Source organism: Kryptolebias marmoratus, linkage group LG21 (assembly GCF_001649575.2).
Source record: "Kryptolebias marmoratus isolate JLee-2015 linkage group LG21, ASM164957v2, whole genome shotgun sequence".
NCBI lineage: Eukaryota > Metazoa > Chordata > Actinopteri > Cyprinodontiformes > Rivulidae > Kryptolebias > Kryptolebias marmoratus.
In genome coordinates this window covers 14,719,429-14,740,085 of record NC_051450.1, presented here as the reverse complement: position 1 = coordinate 14,740,085, position 20,657 = coordinate 14,719,429, and the positions used below count along the sequence as shown (strand labels likewise).

At 39.1% G+C, this 20,657-nt stretch overlaps 2 protein-coding genes across 23 annotated transcripts in view; both read right to left on the bottom strand.

Annotated features, from left to right (window-relative positions):
- Window positions 1-399: 399 nt before the first annotated feature.
- Window positions 400-3,970, bottom strand: LOC108230300 (uracil nucleotide/cysteinyl leukotriene receptor). Its single transcript, XM_017406379.3, has 2 exons — window positions 3,833-3,970; window positions 400-3,094 (listed from the first exon to the last, which is right to left on the bottom strand). The coding sequence occupies exon 2, from the start codon at window positions 3,070-3,072 to the stop codon at window positions 2,164-2,166; it is 909 nt and encodes a 302-aa protein (XP_017261868.1). The 5' UTR covers window positions 3,073-3,094; window positions 3,833-3,970; the 3' UTR covers window positions 400-2,163.
- Window positions 3,971-4,074: 104 nt separating this feature from the next.
- si:ch211-285f17.1 (sickle tail protein homolog) overlaps window positions 4,075-20,657 on the bottom strand; it is a 106,531-nt gene continuing 89,948 nt past the window's right edge. For 11 of the 22 annotated variants that reach the window (XM_017406493.3, XM_017406486.3, XM_025003809.2 and 8 more), the window contains 15 exons: window positions 20,186-20,290; window positions 19,622-19,671; window positions 17,238-17,377; window positions 16,917-17,092; window positions 13,468-13,598; window positions 12,994-13,141; window positions 12,045-12,540; window positions 11,640-11,838; window positions 11,248-11,525; window positions 10,756-10,911; window positions 10,352-10,474; window positions 9,107-9,187; window positions 7,350-8,999; window positions 6,710-6,841; window positions 4,075-5,698 (listed from right to left, as the gene is read on the bottom strand). In XM_017406493.3, coding sequence (XP_017261982.1) covers window positions 5,168-5,698; window positions 6,710-6,841; window positions 7,350-8,999; window positions 9,107-9,187; window positions 10,352-10,474; window positions 10,756-10,911; window positions 11,248-11,525; window positions 11,640-11,838; window positions 12,045-12,540; window positions 12,994-13,141; window positions 13,468-13,598; window positions 16,917-17,092; window positions 17,238-17,377; window positions 19,622-19,671; window positions 20,186-20,290 — 4,396 coding nt within the window. In that variant the 3' untranslated portion in view covers window positions 4,075-5,167. The remainder of the gene's footprint in view (window positions 5,699-6,709; window positions 6,842-7,349; window positions 9,000-9,106; window positions 9,188-10,351; window positions 10,475-10,755; window positions 10,912-11,247; window positions 11,526-11,639; window positions 11,839-12,044; window positions 12,541-12,993; window positions 13,142-13,467; window positions 13,599-16,916; window positions 17,093-17,237; window positions 17,378-19,621; window positions 19,672-20,185; window positions 20,291-20,657) is intronic. The other 11 variants (XM_017406505.3, XM_017406507.3, XM_017406492.3 and 8 more) reach the window with 10 other exon arrangements.

Genomic DNA, 20,657 nt, shown 5'->3' with positions numbered 1-20,657 from the left:
ACTTTCCAACTTAATTTCTACGGAAGAGCATTGCATTCACTAAAGAACAAAAACATAGGCACCGTATGTCATAATTACGAGATATATATCTCGTAGTTCTGAAATAGATGCCTATTTATTTTGTTTTCTTTGATGAATGCAATGCTCTTCCGTATGAAATGTACCCTTCAGATGAATTCATTAGACTGATTTTAAGGACAAACGGAATTTATTATTATTCATAATAAGATTCTACATAAATGCTGTTTAACCACTCATATTTAAACGCACTTAGAAATCATTTCACGCAGTTTTCCAAAATCTTTAAAGATAAATAAACCTATCGACTCCCCAACTGTTTCTATTCCCTTTGGTTTGAATGTGATTTAAAATTGCACATTATGTTTTTGCAATCCTTTACACTTTATACCATTTAAATGTGTATTTTATATAATCATCTCTTTTCCTTTCCATCCTTTGTTACATTTACATGTATACTTTAGACGGTATGTAAACTTAAAAGTTATTTTTTATTCTTTTGTCTCTTTGGAGGTGTGAAAAAGTCCACATGCTCATTCTTTGTGTTAAAAAAGAAAACTTCAGGTACAATTTGAATCAATAAACTGACAAACTATACACTTTGAATTATGCTTATATATAAGTAATATTCTAATGATACGTGTTTACTTGTATATAGGCTGTAACAATCATGGTTATTATTGGAAGAAGTCTAGGTGTTAAACTGGTTTGCATAAGGTGATAAAATAATTTTAGTTCCTCAGAAAGTTTATGGATTCAAAACTTCCCGTTCCATACATGTTTCGTGATAGTTTACAACAAGCTTTGCAGCAGATGATGTTTACAGATAATACCGTTAGATATAAGGAGAAAAAGGTGTGAAAACCTACTCACCCAAAAGGATGTTATTGCTCTCAAAAGGGCATGTTATTTAGGGGGGGATTTCCCTTTACCTCAGGTGGTAGGATGTTTTCTGTGCACGTTAAATATCTACAAAGCAATTAGTTTTCTCAAAAACAACTTCTTAAAATGTCTTCTTGTAGTTTTGTTTTCTTTTCTCGCTTTCACTAATCTGCATCACTAAGCTTATATATTGCCAAATGCCTCTGATAAAGAATGAACATCACCTTTTGTTTTTCAAGCTCCAGTCTTAGATAGGGGATTGTTTTGCAAGATTTGTACATTTTAATGCACAACGTGGTTTAAAAAAACCCTAATTTTAGTCATTGCTGCCCTACCTGTCTAGCAGTCACTTCTCAGTTTTACTGCGCATGCATCAGTTTTGGTAATGTGACAAACCTCTGAAATCTACACTTTAATTTAGCAAAATTAGAAACAAGTTCATGCGTCTGTAAATCACATGTGCCCACACTGATTAACATGAAAAGAAGACTGAGCTGCTTCCTCAACAAATGTCGGATGAACATGTATCTTAGAAAAGTCTTGTCCTGCAGGGCTGACTTTTAAAAAATAAAACCGCTCATCTAAATTTATACAGAAACACCTGTTTTTATTGGGGGGAGGGGCTTCCTACACATTTTAGGAAGTAACAGTTCTCAGAAACCCTTCACTAAAGAGGACAACATGTTGCCAAAAAACAAGATATTGTTGATATCTTTAATTTCTGTCAGACAAAATAGATTTTTTTTTTACAGTTGGATAGTAAAGCTTTTTTAAATTATGTAATATGTGTACATTTAAACATATATGTAAATGAAAAAAACTGTGATGTAAATATATTAATAAATCACTGTAAGTAAGATAACATTCTTCTGAAGTTTGTGAAACCATCTTTAAAAAAAAAAAACATTCCCATTCTCATAATGTTGCCCAATCAGTAGGGATAAACAATGTGGTATTTGACACAAGTTTGTTTCAGATGAGCTGCATCTAAAGAAAGACATTCTACAAAAGGAGACCAGAGCTTTCAGTTCCTCAGGAAACTTGATCTAAAAAAAAAAAAACATGTCATGACAATCATAGCAGTACCTTTTCATTAACCAGAGGGGGGAGGAGAATCCTCAACAAGGGTTTGTAGGGCAACATAATTGTATTAAAACAATAGTTGATGGCTTTTAAATCTGTACATTCATTCAACCTTTTGGAAAAAGATTTTTAACCTACTCTCATAGCTTTTTCTAAAAGGAAAAAAAGTTTCTTTGATGCTTACAAACTATGGTTCCTATTTTTGCAAAACAGCTTAAGAAACACCTTCCTGTATGCTCGATTTAGGAAGAAATACATCACAGGATCCAGAATGCCGCTAATGCAGGTCAGTGCAGACGTGATCTGATTGGCTCTGCTCAGTGACCACCAGTTTGTTGCAATTAGTTCAGGACTGTGGCTTTGAATGTAGATCCTGCACACATGATAGGGCACAAATGCAAACAAGAAGTTCATCACAATGAGGATGATCATTTTTACAGCTTTGGCTTTCATCGGGCGTTCTTCCTGCTGCTGGAGCTTTCTCAGTTTTAACAGAATCAGCACATAAGAAATAACTATGGTGATGAAGGGGATAAAAAAAGCCACGACAGTGGAAACCAAAGCTTTGGGCGACGTCTTTTCGAGGTACAGCATCCTGCAGTTGATAGTAGAGTTTTCAATGTTCTTTTTCGAGAAAAGAGACGGAGTCATAGACACAGTAACTATCACCCAAAGAATGGCAACAACTATCTTTGCATACAAAGGCTTCCTAACTGCCTGGGATTTTAAAGGCAAACCCACAGCCAGCAATCTGTCCAGGCTGATGAAACTCATCAGGAAGAGGCTGCAGTACATGTTCAGGTAGAAGAGAAAGCCTGACAGTTGACAGAGGATGATCCCAAACGGCCAGCTGCCAGACAGGTGGTAAACTATACGCATGGGCAAGATTAGGACATAACAGAGGTCTGCAAAAGCTAGATTTCTTAGGAAGACCTTTGAGGAAGAGGTGCTTTTCTGGTGAAAGAAGGCCCACAGTGCCAGGGCATTTCCGGGTACAGCGATGATAAAAACCAAGATGTAAAATACGGAAAGGATGATATCCAAAGATGTCCTGTTAGAGTACGCTGCCTCCTCCAAAGAAAGGTTCATAGTTGTTGAGGTGAGAATCAGTCTGACGTGGCACAAAATACAAATAATAGCCAGTTAATACAATTTACAGCCATGGCATATTCTGCAGACTCATCATGACGCAAATTGTTACATCAAAACAAAACTGAGACTAAGAAACATCCACCGTGCCAAAAAAATGTGATGTGAAAAAATCCCATGCTACGTCACGTGTAAATGAAACTCAGGATAAGGAACTCATTCTGTTTGACTTCATCATAAGCTGGCAAATATTAAGTCATTTACATAAAATAGGACTCAATATAATGTTATCAAGAAACAATGTACAGATAAAAAGAAAAACTAAAGGAGTCAGGATGTGAAAATCCCTTTTATAAGATACACTTGTAATGTGAAATGTGTTCTCCGACACCTAGGTGTTTCAAAAAACAACTTTGCTTTAAAGAAAATTACCGTCATAAAATGGTAAAATCAACTGCCAAGTGCATTTAAATATTAACAGTGCTGTTAAAAGCAAACACTAGCTCTAAAATATATTTTCAATAAAGTTTTGTTTTAAATGGTTCAAGGAGCCTTGTAGTTTTACTGAATTAATTTGGTTAAACATGACTATGTTCAAATAAAATATTTACTTTATTTTAAAGGAATAATTTTGTTTGAACATTAACATAAATTCTAGTACTTTAAAAATCAAATAATGATATTAAATAGTTATGTAACAGTACATTTAGTATATAAAATAGTCTGCTATCTGGCGTAGCGTTGACAATAATAATCTTACCTTTAAATGCAGCAAAGCAGAATCCTAGAATTTTATTACCAGCGCTGGAAGACACCAATGTTAAGACATACGTATATACATGAGGGAAGCAGAAGTGAGAGACTTAACACTTCTGCAAAATGCACACCAACCTTTTTATTTACACACAAACACCTACACCCACAGTCATACGTATGAACAGTCACACTCAAAGCAGGAAACCCGAAGCAAAAGATAAAAAAAATACCACAGGTTCAGTGCACTACACGCATGCAAGTCTTTATTTCAGCTAGTCCACACTTTTGTCTTTACCACATTGTTCATTTATATCAGGATTTAAAGCTTTACAAAAAAGAAAGAGAAAACCAAATATTTACAAAATCTATCTGTGCAAACATATGTGTTTCTTTTTCTTTTACATCACTCTCCTAAAGTATTTAAAAGGCATGCATACAAATAAACTTTGGTATGTTAACAAAACTACTTATTTTCTTAGTAGAAGCATTTACTTTATGTACATGTGGTTGAATCGATTAGTCGTTTTCAGTACAGATTACATTAAGAGAAATACATGTTAACAAACCTAAACCAGCAGTACAAACGCCGAGGTCGACACTTCAGCCTCACCAAGAGAGTGCACGTAAAGTCCTCTGAAGTACATGATTGAGTTAGGCATGAAGTGAGTCATTATACAACTTTGGCAAATAGGCACAATAAAATGAAAAAAAAATTGTATGATTAATTTTAACAGTTGGAATTTAGTAAAATAAACTGGCAGTTCATATGGGTGAAAAATAAAAAAATACTCTGAGAAATTTAAAGATAGTTATTGAGATTAATTTTAAAATGTGTGCACACATTTCGTATAAATTCATTAAAGGCATTTACAAGTGTTGTTTGAATGTCGGTCGACTCAAGAAATATAGAAGATTAAATATACTAGTTAGTCAATTTCTTCTTTCAAAATAAAAAAATGTACATTTTGTGATTGTAAAGCAACTCTGTCGTCCCTACCCATAACTACAACAAGGAAATATCTTTTCAGCGCAGTATAAGCCGTTCACTTCAACTACAAAATAAAAAAAAAAGTTTTTTTCTTTTTTCTTACATTATCAAACATTTCATCAGAACATCTTGTACACATTTGAAGAAAAAAAAATCAAACAAAAAACAGTTGAAAAAGAAATGATGGAAAAAAAAAAAAAAAAAGCAGTGTACGAATGCCAGAGTCAAATAAAATGTAAAAAGAGGGAGTGCATGATTTAATACTTTTAAAGTAAATAAAAAAAGACAAACCCAAACCAAAACTATTTTGCACGAAACACAATCGGGTCTACCTGAGGGGCGATAATGAGGCTAAGTTGTGTCCTTAGCGGCTGTGGTTGTTGGGATGCAGGATTTGCCGTTGCTGCCGTTGTGGGACCTGTAGTTGGTGAAGCTGGGGGTGTGTATGGTGCGGATGCTCTTTCCACCTGGGCCCAATGGTGTGGGTGACAGAGGGGAGGGGGAGAAAGAGGAGGAGGAGGAGGAGAATGAAGAGGAGGAGGAGGAGTGCGCTCGACCGTTCTGAGTCTGTGAGGAGAATGACAGAGTTTTACCTGTGTGCTGTGAAGGTGCGGGGAGTTTAAGGGATCCATTAGACAGTGAGGGGATATGGGAGGAGGGGAGGGAACCGGAACGAGGAGCGTGAGAGGACAGGATGGAGGACTTTGTTGCAGAGGGACAGGAGGAGGAAGACGGGTTAATGGGATTAGTAGCATCTGAGTTTTGCGCAGACTGGGAGCTGCTTTTAGCAGAGCTAGGATAAAAAGCAGGGATTTTAGAGACGGGTATAGTGGGGGAAGTAGTTTTATGATCCCCTCCCACTCTTTTAGCACTTCCGTTAGCCTGCAAACAGATGCCAGAACAAATACTCGCTGTCAAAAATGAAAACTGGTAATATAATACATGTAAAAAGACAAGGCGATGTTAAAAAAAACTAAAAGTTATTCACATAGACGAACAGTATGACTGAACAAACATATATATTTCTAAGGTACAACTAAAAGACACCAAAACAACATATATAAAGGGTCTGTTTTTCACGAGGAATGTGAGACATCTTAAATAGAGACATGTTACCAAGAAAACGAACACTGCAAAGGTTAGACAGCGTGAATGGAGACGGGATTTTCCACACCATGTTTGTGTTAGAGGGATTGTTAGGCATCATGAGGGGCTGTGGGAGAAAACCGAGAAGGCAAAGGTGCTTATAAGTAGTTGAGTGAATTGGAAAACAGCATTAGGGGTTTGGAGAGTGGCAGCAGACAGGGGAAATGTGGACTTGGATGAGTGGGTTATGCCAAGGTCCTGACGGCAAGGAAACATGTTTCACCGTGGGGTTAAGGAAGCCGAGCAGCGATGGCAGGTATGAGCAGAGTTGCAATGTGAAAAGGGAGGAGCCAAAACAAGTCGGTTAAATCTGTATTTGAACACTGCCAAAAGCGCCTTATAGGAATTGGCGACACTGTTTAGGAACTCAGCTGTGATGGGACCTGGAGATGTGATGGGAACTCAGATGATCACAGGACAGGATTCCACTTTTCTCTGCCTTTTTCCTTTTTTTTTGCCACCAACACAGTGAAAACCATGAGCAGTGTGGACATGCAGAAGCATACAGTACAGTGAAGTTATGGGGTAACAGTCAAAAGTCAAACATGCCTTTGTGTCATTGCAGACTCAAGAGAAACAAGAACAGATCCACACTTGCCACCGCTGTGGCTTTATTTTTTATTTTTTTTAAACACTTGACATCTCACAGCATCGGTAGTCTTTTTATTCCCCTTATTTGCTTCATGCTTTCGACTTCCTAAATACGCCTATCCTCTAGTCTCCGGAAAAACCCTACATTAAAACTACCTGTCGGAACTGCCTTTGAGCGTCCTGCAGTTTTTGCTGTTTTCCTGCTTTGTCAGATGTAGCCGGCGACTGCCTGGACTTTGCAGACAAAGGAACGGGCATCCGACTAGTTGGGGAAGCGACACTGGTGTTCTGCAAGGGGATCCAAATGAAAAACAAAACAAGAAATAAAAAAAGGTAGAAAAAACACACACCACATAGGAAGTATGAAAAGTTAAGACACGGAAATATATACTCTTTTGTTTAACACCTCAACAACACCAGTGAAAGACCATGCATCCAGTAGGACCATCAACTTTAAAGTAAGTATTCATAGTACATGCAGTCAAGAATAAGGAAGTAACAAGAACATCATGACAATCTCTTTGAAGACCAGTGCGCCACTTGCTGAAAACCTCAAAGTTTTAGCAGTGAACTGCAGGGGAAAGATGGTAACCAGGAACCCAATAAAATGCCACCCAATCATGTCACCATGATTCCACAGAGGCGGAAAGCCACTGGGGTATTTTCCAACATTTCTGAGCACCTGTGAAGTGGATTAATGGCTCTATGATCTCAGTGGTTAGGTTTGGAGTGAAGGCAGGTTGAAAAGTTAAAAAGAAAAACCCAAAGTCTCCTGGAACAAGAGCTAAAGAGAGACCTGTTGTATGTTGCTGGGTACACTGAGGGCAGTGTTGGTGTTGGTGGTGGCAGAAGGGATGGCTTTGGGACGAGGAAGGAGCTGAGGTTTTGTCTTCTTCTGCAATGAGCTTTTGCTGGCTATTTTCTGTGTTTTGGAGGTCGGGAGAGAGGAAGTCCTCCTCAGCCCAACTCCTTCTGAGCTTTTCCCATTTCTTGCTTTAGAGTCTTCAGTGCTGACTAGCTCCTCAGGGGAGGGTGGTCCCATCTCACTAATAGTATTCTCCAGCTGCTTTATGGTCTGCTCAAGACTGTCCAGAGTCTTGTAGGTGCTTTTCCGAATCTCATCTGTCCTGCAAACATTGTCGGAATACTGCCATTTTTGTGTGGCAGATTCTGATCCCTTGGAGGTTTCTGCGAAGGATTTTGAACGTGTAATCTCAAATCTCTTTGCTTCTTTGTGATGTCGGACTGTACCATCACATTCTTCCTCATCTTCGTACACCACCACCTGTAGAGTCTTCTTCCCAGACTTGGTGCTACTTCGAATTGCCTGTGTCAACGCGGACAGCTGCTTCTTTGGAAACTTAAACTTGAACTTTTTCTTGCCGTCTTGTTTGGCATCTCCATTTGACTCCGCGTTTGCACCACCATCTGTTAGTTCGGATATTGAGGATGAGGATGAGGAGGATGACCTGGTGGGATCTGCAGTACTCTGTGAGAAGCTGACTGTCTCTCCGTCAGCCAACTCGGCACCTCCAGCTTTTACCGGCGGCCCACCACTCCTCTCGGTGTCCGACTCCTCACTCTCCTCTTTGATGGACTCTTCAGCAAGCATTCGCTCAAGCTCCTCCTCGCATTCAAAGATGGTGGACAAGCGTTTGTAAGCCGAACGAATATCCATTGGTTCATTAAAGATGATGATGACAGGCTTCTTGTTAAAGCCGTTATCCTGTGGCGATGTAGGGTCGTCAGTGGCATTTGGTTTATTTCCTGCACTGCCAACAGTAACCGTCTGGACACTCCCTTTCTTGGCACTAACCAGTTCTTGGTACTCTCCACAAGACAGGGCCTGGACCTTGGTGTTAGTGATCATGAATGCTATGTTGTCTGGGGGCGGAGGTGCTTCTTCTCCAGGTAAGTCTGGACTAAGACTAGCTCCTTCGTCACCATCTTCAATAATAGCTTTAGGTATATCACTTTTATTACCTGAAGTCTTTTTGGACGGAGGAATAAACTGTTTAGGTGCTTCTTTAACAGGACTGGCTGTTGTGGTCACCACTTGCTCAGGCACGGTATTTTTATGTAAGGAAACATGCCCTGAATTTGTTTTGCTTTTCTTTTCAGTTTTTGTTTTGCTGGGGATTTTCTCCTTCTGAACTTCTGCACCGGTCTTCAAGGATTCGGCACGTTTAACGTGCTTCCGTGGCAGTTTGAATCCGTTGAGTCCAACAGGTTTAGGTGATATAGGTGGAGGCGTAACAGCAGAAGGTGATTTGGGTGGTGGAGACAGAGGTGGCAGCTGCTGTTGCTGGCTTGGAGAATTGTCATTAACAGTGACATTTGACACCTGTGTTGGAGGCTGTGTGGGCTCTCTGTTTTCTGGGATGCCCTCCAGTCCTGATGGGGGTGGCTGATCTTTGGGAATCTGGCCAGTCACGTAATATATAACCTGTGAGAGCAAAATATAAAATTTGAGACTGATTTCTAACCGTCAAACTCTAAAATGTACAGTGAATAACTATGAACAGAGTGTTAGGATATGAAAGTCATACATACTCCAGGGCTCTGTCGCATAGTTGTGTTTCCGTTTTCATCGGTTTCTGGGTCTTTATCCTCTCGACTGGGCTCTGAGCTCTGCTAGGACAATGTGCGAGGGAATAATATTACTGTGCAACTGGTTTACCAAGTTGCAGCAGATTAACTTTGAATTCACAAAAATGACTGCAGAAGCAATCATCTAGTGTCAAAATCGAATTTGACAAAAATCATCTACAAGGAATGACAATCTATTACAGTTATGTAGTGCTCATATTGACTTTTGTTCTATATTGTATTACTTTTTTTTTCCTACTGCTCTAATAATAAATGCTGCATAAAGATCTGTGGAAGACAAATAAATGCATTTCACTTTTAGAAAGCTAAAATGATGTTTTTTCGACTGAGTAAATTTTTAAACATTTACAACTGTATTCCAATAGTGTCTGCAATTTTTCTTTTATATTTTTTGTTTTCCAGTTAAATAGTACTAACATAATTTCAGGAACATTATCTCATGTGCAATGCTGAACATTGTATCATATACCAAAACAAAGCTTAAACTTATGATATATCTCTAATTTATAAAAATAAATTACTTTGAATAGAGTTAAATGTGTAGCTGATTTGGCTACAAAGATGTGAAGCTTGGAAAAACTGGGGTGAAGTTGTGCAAAGAAAAAGAGAAACCAAAAAGATTTTTTTTCAGAAAATAAGGGAGGGAGAGGAGCATGCAAAGTGGTCAGACTGACCTTGGATGAACCAAGTCTGCAAAATCCCATTGTGTCTACAAACGTGAGTTTTACCTATGTTTATCTGAATTAATAATTATTTGAAAACATACTTTCATTTTGGTATATACTGTTGATTTTGTATGAAGATTGTCATCAAAGAAAGACAGAAGACAACTGAATTGCCTGTAAGATAAGTTACAGGTCTTTATTGGTTTGGAAGAAAAGACAAGTGAGGACTAAATCATTTTTTTAAACACATCATACAAAAGACACAGCAGCTTTTCAGAAGCTCAATTTTATGCAGACTTAATCCTGTCAAGAACCCAAGCTGTGAAATCCAGCAGAATCAAAAGGAGGAAAAAATAAGGAGGTAGGGAAAGGAGCGTTGTGGAGGCAGCTGCTATAGGTTTCTCTTGAGCCAAAGCAAGAGCACAGGGATTGTAGAAGCGTTAGGACACAGCCATTGATCGTATCAAACAGTTGGTAGAGGCAGGCAGTTAGATGGGCAGCTGCATGACGACATACATGTTACCTTTTTCTCTTTGAGCGGTAACAAAGTTCCTGGTCTTAACTCTTTGATTTGGGGTTCAATTCGAGTAGTGGGTTCAACCAAATTTTTCACCCCTACATCCTTAACTGTGCACTTCTGGAAAACCTGAAGGGTGGAGACAGGCCAGAGGGACATAGGGACAAAGGTTTTGAGGAGGACTCTTTAGACCACTGTCAACAGTTGTTCAAATCTAGCGGGCTGCCAAATAGGATCCTCCTTTGGCAGCTGTCAGCCTTTGCCACTTCCAAGGAAATCAATCACCACAAGAAAAGGTGAAAAGCAACAGACTCCCGTAATGCAGAACTGAATCAATCTCACATTCATTGACTGGATTTGCATATATTTGACAAGATGTGTACGAATGTTTGTGTTTGCATGCATCTCACCTGAAGCTCTGCCATGATCTTTTCCCCTTCGTCCTCCTCTTCTCTGGTAACAGAAGGAGTGACGAGGGGAGGTGTGGCAGGCTTCGGCTTGATCTCTGCGAGGACCTTTGTTGGTTTTGGTTGGGGGGAGGAAGGTGGAGCATCCTCCTCACTCTCCTGCAAAGAGTCATGTTTACTAAATTAATTCTTAATTCTTGCTGCAAAACCATAAAATAAGGCAGCAAAGTTATTAAAAACTTAGCATCACAGTGCTATAGAGAGTATAATTAAACAAAGAACCAGGCGTAACATGAGAAACTTGTAACCACTTTCAAATTACATTAAATCAAGTATGAGTGCAACTTATTAGAAGAGGACGTATTGCTTTTTAGAAATTTAGATAATTATTTATGTATACTAGCGTAATCCATAGTCTTTAATGCAGAGCTAAGCTACTTGAGGCCTAACTCTTGCCACATACAAACAGACCTGACAACCTCCTTCCTCACTGACCTGTGCTGAGGTGCTCTCCTTCCTGCTGGTGTACACCACCTCACCAGAACGAGTCGTCGTCATTCCTGAGCTGGAGCTGGAGAAGGTTTTCCTTGGAGGTGGAGGCGGTGGAGACTTATTGGATTTATCAGAGCCCTGTCTGGACAAGCCGTCAGCAGCTGCTGGCTTGATGGCAGCTTTTGAGGGTCTCTCCGGTGCTGGCTTAGCAGATTTCTCCATCTGAGGTTTTGGGAGTTTCTCCAACCCTTTCTTCGAGGGTTTGTCTAACTGAGGCTCCTCTGTCACGCAGGTTAGTAAAATCATGTTGAAAAGAAATGTTAGTATGAGTTGCTAATGATGATAAAGTGATTTTATAATATTTTTTTTAAAGTTACATGAAGTTTAAATTGTACCTGATGGTGACTCGACAGGGCTGGGGATGTTTCCCTGTTCCACAATCCCAGCAGAAGGCAGTGGCTGGTTTTCTTCTACCTCCAGACTTGGAATACCCTTCATCATGTTGGCCTGAGCTTCTTGAAGGATCTTCTCAAACTCCTTTCCATCATAATGACCCATGTTCTGCCTCTTCTCCTCCCACTCCTTCTCTTTAGCCTGCAGGTAAAAAGAAGTAAAATAATAATAATAATTAAAAAAAGAGCAAAAAACAACTTTGCTGTGTCATAAAATTAAGGACTTCTTCTCCTAAAGTAACAAAATACCTACTTACAGCAGTTACAAATGATGAAACAATGGGATTCAGATTTCAGTGAATTTATTATTTGTTTTACCATCGCTCTAAATTTCTTTGCTAAACATACCTCTATGGACATAGCTCTGCTTTTGCTTTTGTCCTGACTGTTTTGTAGCTCTTCTATAACAAGATCTTGATGGGGAGCGCTGTTCCCATTATTCACTGGATTCCCATGAGCTTTCTTATGGCGGACAGGACTTGGTGGATCTGAAATTGCTCCTTTGTGATCCTCCAGCCCATGATTCTTGTTAAGGTTGGGACTGGGGATGAGAGTGGGGCTCGGGGTGAGGGGAGGACTGGGCTGAGTGGTGAGGGCTGCAGACTGCTGAGACTGCTGCATGTAAACCGGGGAACTCTGGACATGGTGGATGACCACAGGGGAGGAGGGCATCACCTCGGATCTGACGGTGGAGCTCTGCGGCTCGGGTGGAGCTGAAGTTGAGCCCGGCTGCACTGACGCTGGGGGAGCTTCTGCATTGGCTTCTGTAGCTGTTACATCAGTGTTACCCACCGACTTATTATTAGAAGAGTCAAGTCCTTTCTGAGAACTCTCTGTTGCACATCTGCAGAGAAGAGGGAATCACACAATTCAGTTCATCTAGAAATAATGTCAACTGCTGAAATGAAGGTAAGCAGGGGGAGATTTTTTTTAATGTAAAAGAAAAGCCAGGAGTGAGTTTGGTATGTGTGACATATGAAAATGGAAAAGAGCCTGCAGTGTTCACCAAAATTTGTCACTTATCGGTTCAGTGAAGGTGGATGAAGTAAATCTAGCTGGATGCCTCATTCTTCTGTCCGCACGGAATGACCTCTTTGAAGGGATGAAAGCTGGCCTACCAGTATAATCAAACAGTACAATCTCCCACATCATACACTCCTTTGAAAAGGCCTGCACAGCCCCCTTTTTTTATTTCATCTTCAATTCCCTCTCACACACTCAGCCGCGACACTTCAGGACCTGTTCTCCTGATCCCTACTTTATCCCCATCCACACACCCCCTTCCTCCTCCTCCTACCTTCTCAGAGTGCTGAGGGTGTCAGTCAGGCTCTTGACCCGTTTCAACATGCTGTCGAGTTTGTGGGGCTCCTCCTTCAAAAACTTGACAGCCTCCACCTCGACTCTGAGGACAGCTCGCATTCTGGTTTGGAGGGCTGGAAACTCTCCTGATATAACGCAGACACATGAAAACATTCAGAAAATTCACCAGTTACACTTTTCTTTTATTGCAGTTTACTAAGCACATGTAGCTGCTTGCATAGCTACTTTTCATTTAGATCTGGGCATATTAAGCCAAATAACACACAAGCCTAATCTGCTGGCAGTACAGAGTTGCTACATGTGATAATGTGTCTTTCACTGGGGGATACTTTGTGTGGCACCACATCGGCAGGAATTTCAACAAAATAATGTGCTAACTTCTATACAAAGGATGTTGTATCTACCAGGTAAAATGCCAATTTGTAAAACGTTGCCATCTACCATATCTTACCTTTAAGGCCCGCCAGAGATTCTCCCACCTTCCTCAGAGTCACGGCTCCCTCCTCCACGTCCTTTAGGGTCACCAATCTGTGTGTTGTTGCTGAGTCGTTCTGCAGAGAACCTACGTATTGTTCCAACTCACTGTGAAGACAACAACAACAACGACAAAAAAAAGCCTTTGGGTCAATTAGGTAACAAAAAAACACATCAACACATCATGATACTGCACATTTTATTTTTTACCAGAAGAAAACTCAAGAATATGTTCAAGTTTCTGCTGAGTTCAGTTCATTTTCTTTAAGGCTTTCAGACACATTTTCTTTTAAGCAGCTGATTTTATTATTTGTATGTATATACGCTTTGGAAACACCAGGGGGCAGGGCACAATCATTGATTTTTAAGATCACAAATGAGCATAAAAGGAGCAGAGTTGAGAGCAAATTATGAGATCCATTTAAAAGAAAAACATTATCTGTAAAACACATAAGTCAGTAAATATTTTTATAACTCAGATCATTTGTCTGACTACATTAAGTTTATTGCTGAGTCTAGACTCGATTGAGTCTCCTCCTAAAACCACAAATTTAGAGTTTATTGTTGAGAGGAAGTCCTCACATAAAAATAAAATACATCACATGTTCATTTTAGAAAGCTGGTAAAGAAAACTGTCCATTCAGAGAGGAAATGTGCTGAATGATAACATTGTGTGCAGTGCTGGGCTGCATGAGAACAGCTAAAATGGTGTTTCATTGTGTTTAGGTACCCTTGAGGAACACTCTTTTATTGAAGTCTCCTGAAGGGACAGTGAGTGAAATGCCAAGGCCAGCTGGTGAGAGGAGTCATGGAAAGTCTAGCTGAGGACAATGAAAACAGCTTGTTGATCTGTATCAAGCCTCTGCCATGATGTACGTTTCTGGGTGTCAAACTTTAAGAGGCAGACAATCCAACGAACCATTTCAGACGGCAACTGCTTGACAATCATTTTGCACTTTTCGTTTTTCCTTTTCTTTTATACAATGTAAACTGTAGGGTCGTTTGAAGTGAATTTCTGTGTATTTTTTTTACTTGTTGTATATCACTCTTTGAATGACCTCAGTTCAGAGAAATAAAGTTCAATTCTGGCCAGATTGACAAGCTAATGCCTAGTCTGAGTGAAGCCAAGACCTGAGTGGTTTAGTGTCATCTTCAAACAACTCCAGACTCAAAAAAATCATAACAGTTCATGTGAATGTTATTTTATAAACCTTTATATTGCTGCTAATTTCACATTACAGGTTTATTCCAATAGAAAACATATGACTGCCTGTTGGAAGTGCCACAGAGGAATAGTAGTGCTACAGCTATCTGCTTCTGCTATTTGCACTCACAAACAATTATAGAATTCTATATAAATAATGATGTAATTCAAATTTGACAAGGGTATAAAGGTTTATAAAACAACATTTGCATGAACCGCTATGATGTTTGCATGATTTAAGTCGTTTTAGCAGCAAATTCACTTTAGTCTGGACCCTTCTCAGATTAGCCCTTAACTTATTAGTCTGGTCAGAAGTAATCTTTATTGCTACAAACTGAAGCTGTTCAACAAGCTATCTCTTAACAAGTAAGGTTTTAATAGTTCAGAACCTTTCCAAAGAATTTCACTTGAACAGATCTTAGTTATTATTATTATAAGTTTTGCTGATTCTACAGCATTTTGCTTTTTCAGGAATCCCTGTTCTTTTATAGCAACGGTTGTCTTATTTTTCACCTCAAAAATGCAAGATAACAATAGGTGTTTTTCTCTTCTAGTTCTCTTATTTGAGTCGTCTTCAAGCTGAGCAGCTCTTATTACCACGCCTCATTTAAAGTGAAAGCAGACTTGTTTTGCTGACTCAAAAGGATGGATTTAAAGAATAATGCAGAGCTTATTCTAGCGTCAACTCATTGGCTTTTACCATTTCGTCTCTCATCAGTTACTGTCAACTGAATTTACCCAAGCCTCTGCTCACCACGGTCTTGTGAGACAACAAGGTTTGACCTCACCTTGTAAACGTAAAAATAAAAGGGATTTAATTACTGCTCCGTGTTGGCGTGATGAGGCGAGTGAATTAAAGTAAGAACGGGGTAGTAAGTAATTACTCCACGGTTAGGTCCATTGTTCTGCACTGAGCACTCACACACACACACACGCACTGCTTGCATAAACCTGTGGGCTACAATTTGGAGGGTGTTGGCTTGTCAAAGAGTTAAGGATTGAATGGCTCAAGTGAGCTGATGAAGATGAAACCTTTTGGGGAATTTCCTACAAATGGAGAAACACTGACTGGCATTACCTGGGTGTGTCTGCTTTAAAGCTTGTGAAAAGCTTTAGTGCAAAAGACAACCTACTTCACCATGCAAATTATTCGAACTCTGTAATAACATGAAAATAATACAGAAAAAAAGAACACTAAATGTTGAAAGCTAAAACATAATTACCTGTTTTTCTACATTTGATGCCAGCATAAACAAGTGTTTGATGAACTGCTGTAACTTTTAAAACTAAACGTTTTTCCAATCCTCCTTGACATAAGATTTCAGCTACATTTAGTAGTTCCTTTGTTGTTTTTCACAAAATTTGTGCTAAATATTTTCACGTATAACAACTATTTGCTGCAGTATATGTATGTATCCTGTTAAAACTGTTTATTCCTTACATCATGAGAGTGCTCTGTCCAGGATTTACTAAAAGAACCTCCACTTTTGATCCATCAATGCTGTCACAAAATGGAGTCAAGGAACCAACTGCAGGACTTTCAAGAGGCAGTGACCAACAAAATAAAAAGGTTTTAATACAGTAACTAAACATTACAAAACTAAGAATGGCAGGAAGGGCAGGACATTCAGAAACTACAAAAGAAACAGGAATCCAGAGTGATAAACCAAACCAAATGGTACTAACATGTTGCTGTGAAACATGGGCAGGAAAAAAAGCTAACCACAACCAAAAATAGGAAACAGGTTCTCAAAATCAAACACTGAACATAAAACTGTAGTTTTGCAGAAACAAGTATACAAAAACGATGGAAAACATTAAATAAATCTAAAACTTAACTAAGCACCGATCATATGACCTTCACATGAACTAAAACCGATAACTGATCCCTTTTTGTAAACACAGTACCAACAAAGCTGTAAACACCTTCCTATTTTAACTTTTAAAAGATTTAGCCCTTTTGTTATATACTAAATCATGTTACTGACCAAGCAAGCCCCTTACTGACACCAAATTTAGAAAAAGAAGAAAACTACATTTCTTTTTCTACATTTGACTTGTTCCTTTTGTCATATTTTTAACAAAATAATATATAAAATATCTGCAAATCTTTGAACAATGTATATATTTTTTATTGTCATTGGTGTTGCTTTTACTTTAAAATATCACCTCAACTCATTTGACATGAGGTTAATCATCCGTGGCTTTTTGTGCATTCTCACCTGAGCTGTGTGAGGACACGCTCCTCCATAACCAAGTACTTCTGCCGGTCCTCTTCCACCAGAACTCGCTGCCTCTGGACGGGGTCTTCGAGACGCCGCATGGCCTCTGTGAGTTTAATACTGATTTCCTGCTCTGCTCGCTTCAGCTGCACCCGCAACACCTCCTGATTCTGGAGCTGTAGGGGATGTACACGGTGAAACAGGGGTATATCGAGAACCCTCGAAACTAACGAACCAGCAGAGTTCTAAAGAAGCAGAGGACAGGCGCACATCTAAAATGACACAAAACTGAACCAATTAAAAGGGGAAAACAGTTCTTGCCTGCAACTGTCTCATCTGATGGAGTTGCACCCTGAGGTCAGACACATTCTTCCTGAACTGCAGGAGGTTGACTTTAAGAGGAGCTAAGTTCTTGTCTGATGAGGCTGCACTGCTTTTTGGAGCCAAGACTGGAGAACCACCTAGGTCAGGAAAAAACAAAACAAAACAATTTTTAGTTAAGGTTTTTCTAAATCTCTTTTTTCTGCCTGCACAATGAGCACAGATATACCAACACTAAGACCGACTGCAATTTTAAAATGTCTGTCAAAGCTTTTTCAGAGCCATGGGAGGCTGGAACCATGGAAACCAATAGAGGTAATGTTTGTGGCTTGGAAAAAATGCCCTAAATGGTCAAAAGCAATAATAATTTAGTTCAAACCTCAGCATGAGTTTTGATTTGAAGGACCTTTTTCAGGCAGCACCACTGGCTTCTAATGGAAGAAATTTAGAAGTAACTGATAAAAAGAGGTTGAAACTGACATGTCTTTCTTTATTTGCCACCACAGGAATAGTTTAATTTTTGTAATGCAATAATATCTGAGATTTAGGCCAATATGCAGTAGTGTAGTTACATACAATTTGATCACAGGCGGGTGGGGTGAAATATTAATAATACAACATATACTTGAAGACAAAAGTGGTCTGGAAAAATCTACAAATCCAGCTGTAAACTGCTTTCTTTGCAAAACTTTAGGTATAAAGTGTTTCCAATTTCTGCCAAAAACAAAAATAGCCATGGTAATTGCTTCGGAAGAGCTATTTAGGTCCTAAACTGGGTGCAACAACAGCGCAAGATGTAACCATATCTCAAAACGTATCTCAGATAAATACCAAATGATCAGACCTTGAAAACTTTACAGTCAGGCCAAAGAATGTCAGTTTTTGGGGAAAGCAATCCTTTGAACCTTTGTCAAAAGTAGACATGCACTGTTAGGCAGTAATGGACTTGTATTTTTGTAAAATCCCAAATATCTGTTCACACTATATCCTACAAATTCCCAGACCTGAAATACAAGTTCCAGTGTAAACTGCTGCTGCTTTTGTCCATGAAAAAAAAAGTTATTAAAAAAAGTGCACGCACACTGTACGACAGCACTGAAGAAACCTCTTTAATTTGTGGTTCCTTTGATGAGATGGAAGACCAGACTAATGTTTTTAATGTTCCTAATGTTTAGAAGATTTATTCAATCCCAACACAAAAAGTACTGAAAAGTAGGGATGGGATATATTGTAATATTTATGATATCGCAAGAATAATTTCTGACAGTAATCATTTGCCACCCAGCGATAAAACTAACTGATGATGTATTTTTATGCGACGCACCAGCCTGGACCACACGTCATAACGAGGGAATGCAGCTTTTTTTCTTGCTTCTTGCTTTCTTGCTTTGGACATTGTCCTCATGTTGCTTTTGGTGGGCTACATTTTTTTCCTTTCAAAGTTTTTAGATTGTATGCATACTCACTGAACAGCTTGGTTAACAATATTTCATTTGTATGAGCAATATTTGCATAATAATCTGCGGGCTCAACTCTGCCTGTTTGCTCCCTCGAGATGGGCCCGTGTACGGCAGACCGTTTTAATATATATTTAAATCACATTCCTACCTCTATGAACTATTTTAGATATCAAAAATGGGGTTTCTTCTTAGTATTTTTACTAGGAGAAATTTTATTATTCATATCAAAAATAGTAACTAGTGACAGGATTGTGATTTGCTTATATGTTAAAATTGCCTGCCGTACTCCACAACTTTACAGGCAGAGTCGAGGGAGCATGTGTGGAGTTAAGTGAAGACAGGACACCTTGTTTGCTCTGATTTATATGCACGCACTTATTCTAAGCATAGACATGATAGGACTTGTTTGAGGTTATTTTCATTATAATTCTCGTTCATTGTTTTGCATAGAGAGGCACGACAGATAGCAGGACTGACAAAGCTTTGGGAGTCTGTAAAAAAACAAATTAAGTCAGATAAATAGTGTAATGTTTTGCTCTGCCACGGGCAAAGGAGGTTGCAGATCTTTTCATCAACTCAAATTGGGTGGCAGATCAGTGCACAGCAAAGATTGGATCACTGAATCACCGAGTGATCGTCAAGCTTTGGAAGCAACAGCATCTTGTTTTATGAATTGCTCTGAGGGGCTTTCGGGTGAGCTCTGCTGGCTCTCATCTCTTAACTCCAATTCAACTCCATGTATCAGGGAGAGGATTGTGAGCATATGAGCTGATGACAAGCAAGGAAGCCTGACTTTGTTTCGCCTCTCCTCAGCTCTGCTCGCTGCAGACTGACAGTGAAGTGTGGGCTTGTCTGGACAAGACGTTCTGGCATTAAAAGGGTTGTTGAAGAAGAAAGGCTGCAGAGAAATACAGTGCTACTAACCTGAACTCTGAGCACTGTGAGCTGGGGACGAGGTCTTCGGTGGTCTTTCACTGCAGCAAGGAAAATTCATTAAAACAGAATTTTGAAAACAACTATTTTTTTTTAAGTTGTGTTTGTGGGACAAACTTTAGGTTTGCAGGTTAATTTTAGTAACATTAAATACATAAAACAAAGCATGACAAGAAAAAAAATGACAAACCAGAGAGGTTAAAATGATGTTAATGATGTTAACAAGCTTTATCATTATGGCACAAAAACATACAAATTCACTGCAGTCACAGGCATTTCACACTAATCTTTAAGTTAAAACTGGGGTTCTACATAGAAGATCCAAAAGCAGTGTCTTGAAATGATGCCAAATAAACCATATTTAGTGGTCATTTATATTTAAATATTGATTTACAGACAGACAAACCTATTTACTTTTCACCAGACAATCCTGAGTCTTTGAGGCAGCCATTATTGAGAAAATACTTTATTTTTCCTGGTTTACCTGAATCTCCAGGTCGTTCATTGAAATCTCAGTTTTCCTGAATACGTCACTTCTACTCTGTGGTTGCTTACCTTTGAGGTGCCTTGTTGCCACTAGAGTTTGGGTTCTTTAAAAGTGCATGATGAACAAGACCACTCAAGCTGGCAATCTGTTGCTCCATAAACTTCATTCGCTCTCTGCAGAAACATTAGAAAATTCTACTGATACCACAGCTGCTGCTAATGTAAATCTATGACAACAAGGGAGTTGTTAGCAAATTAATCTTTTCTTCCTTAATACTTGAACATGAATTTCCTTTTCACTGATATACAAATATTTCTGAATGACTCCCAGGGTTAAGTCCTAACTTTTTTTTTTTTGGCTCAAACAATAGTCATTCACCAGGTAGCCACTAAGCACAGAGTGAAAGAACAATTTGAAAATTATACCGTATGAAAAAACCTAAAAGGCCAGAAGAGGGAACAGGAACTCTTCCAATGGCATTCCTTTATAAGCCAAGATCTTGGAAAAGAGAGCAACTTTTGTCTTCAGATCTAATCATCT

Bases quoted from the DNA above. Each gene is read 5' to 3' on its own strand.
- LOC108230300 (XM_017406379.3), bottom strand. From the start codon at position 3,072: ATGAACCTTTCTTTGGAGGAGGCAGCGTACTCTAACAGGACATCTTTG.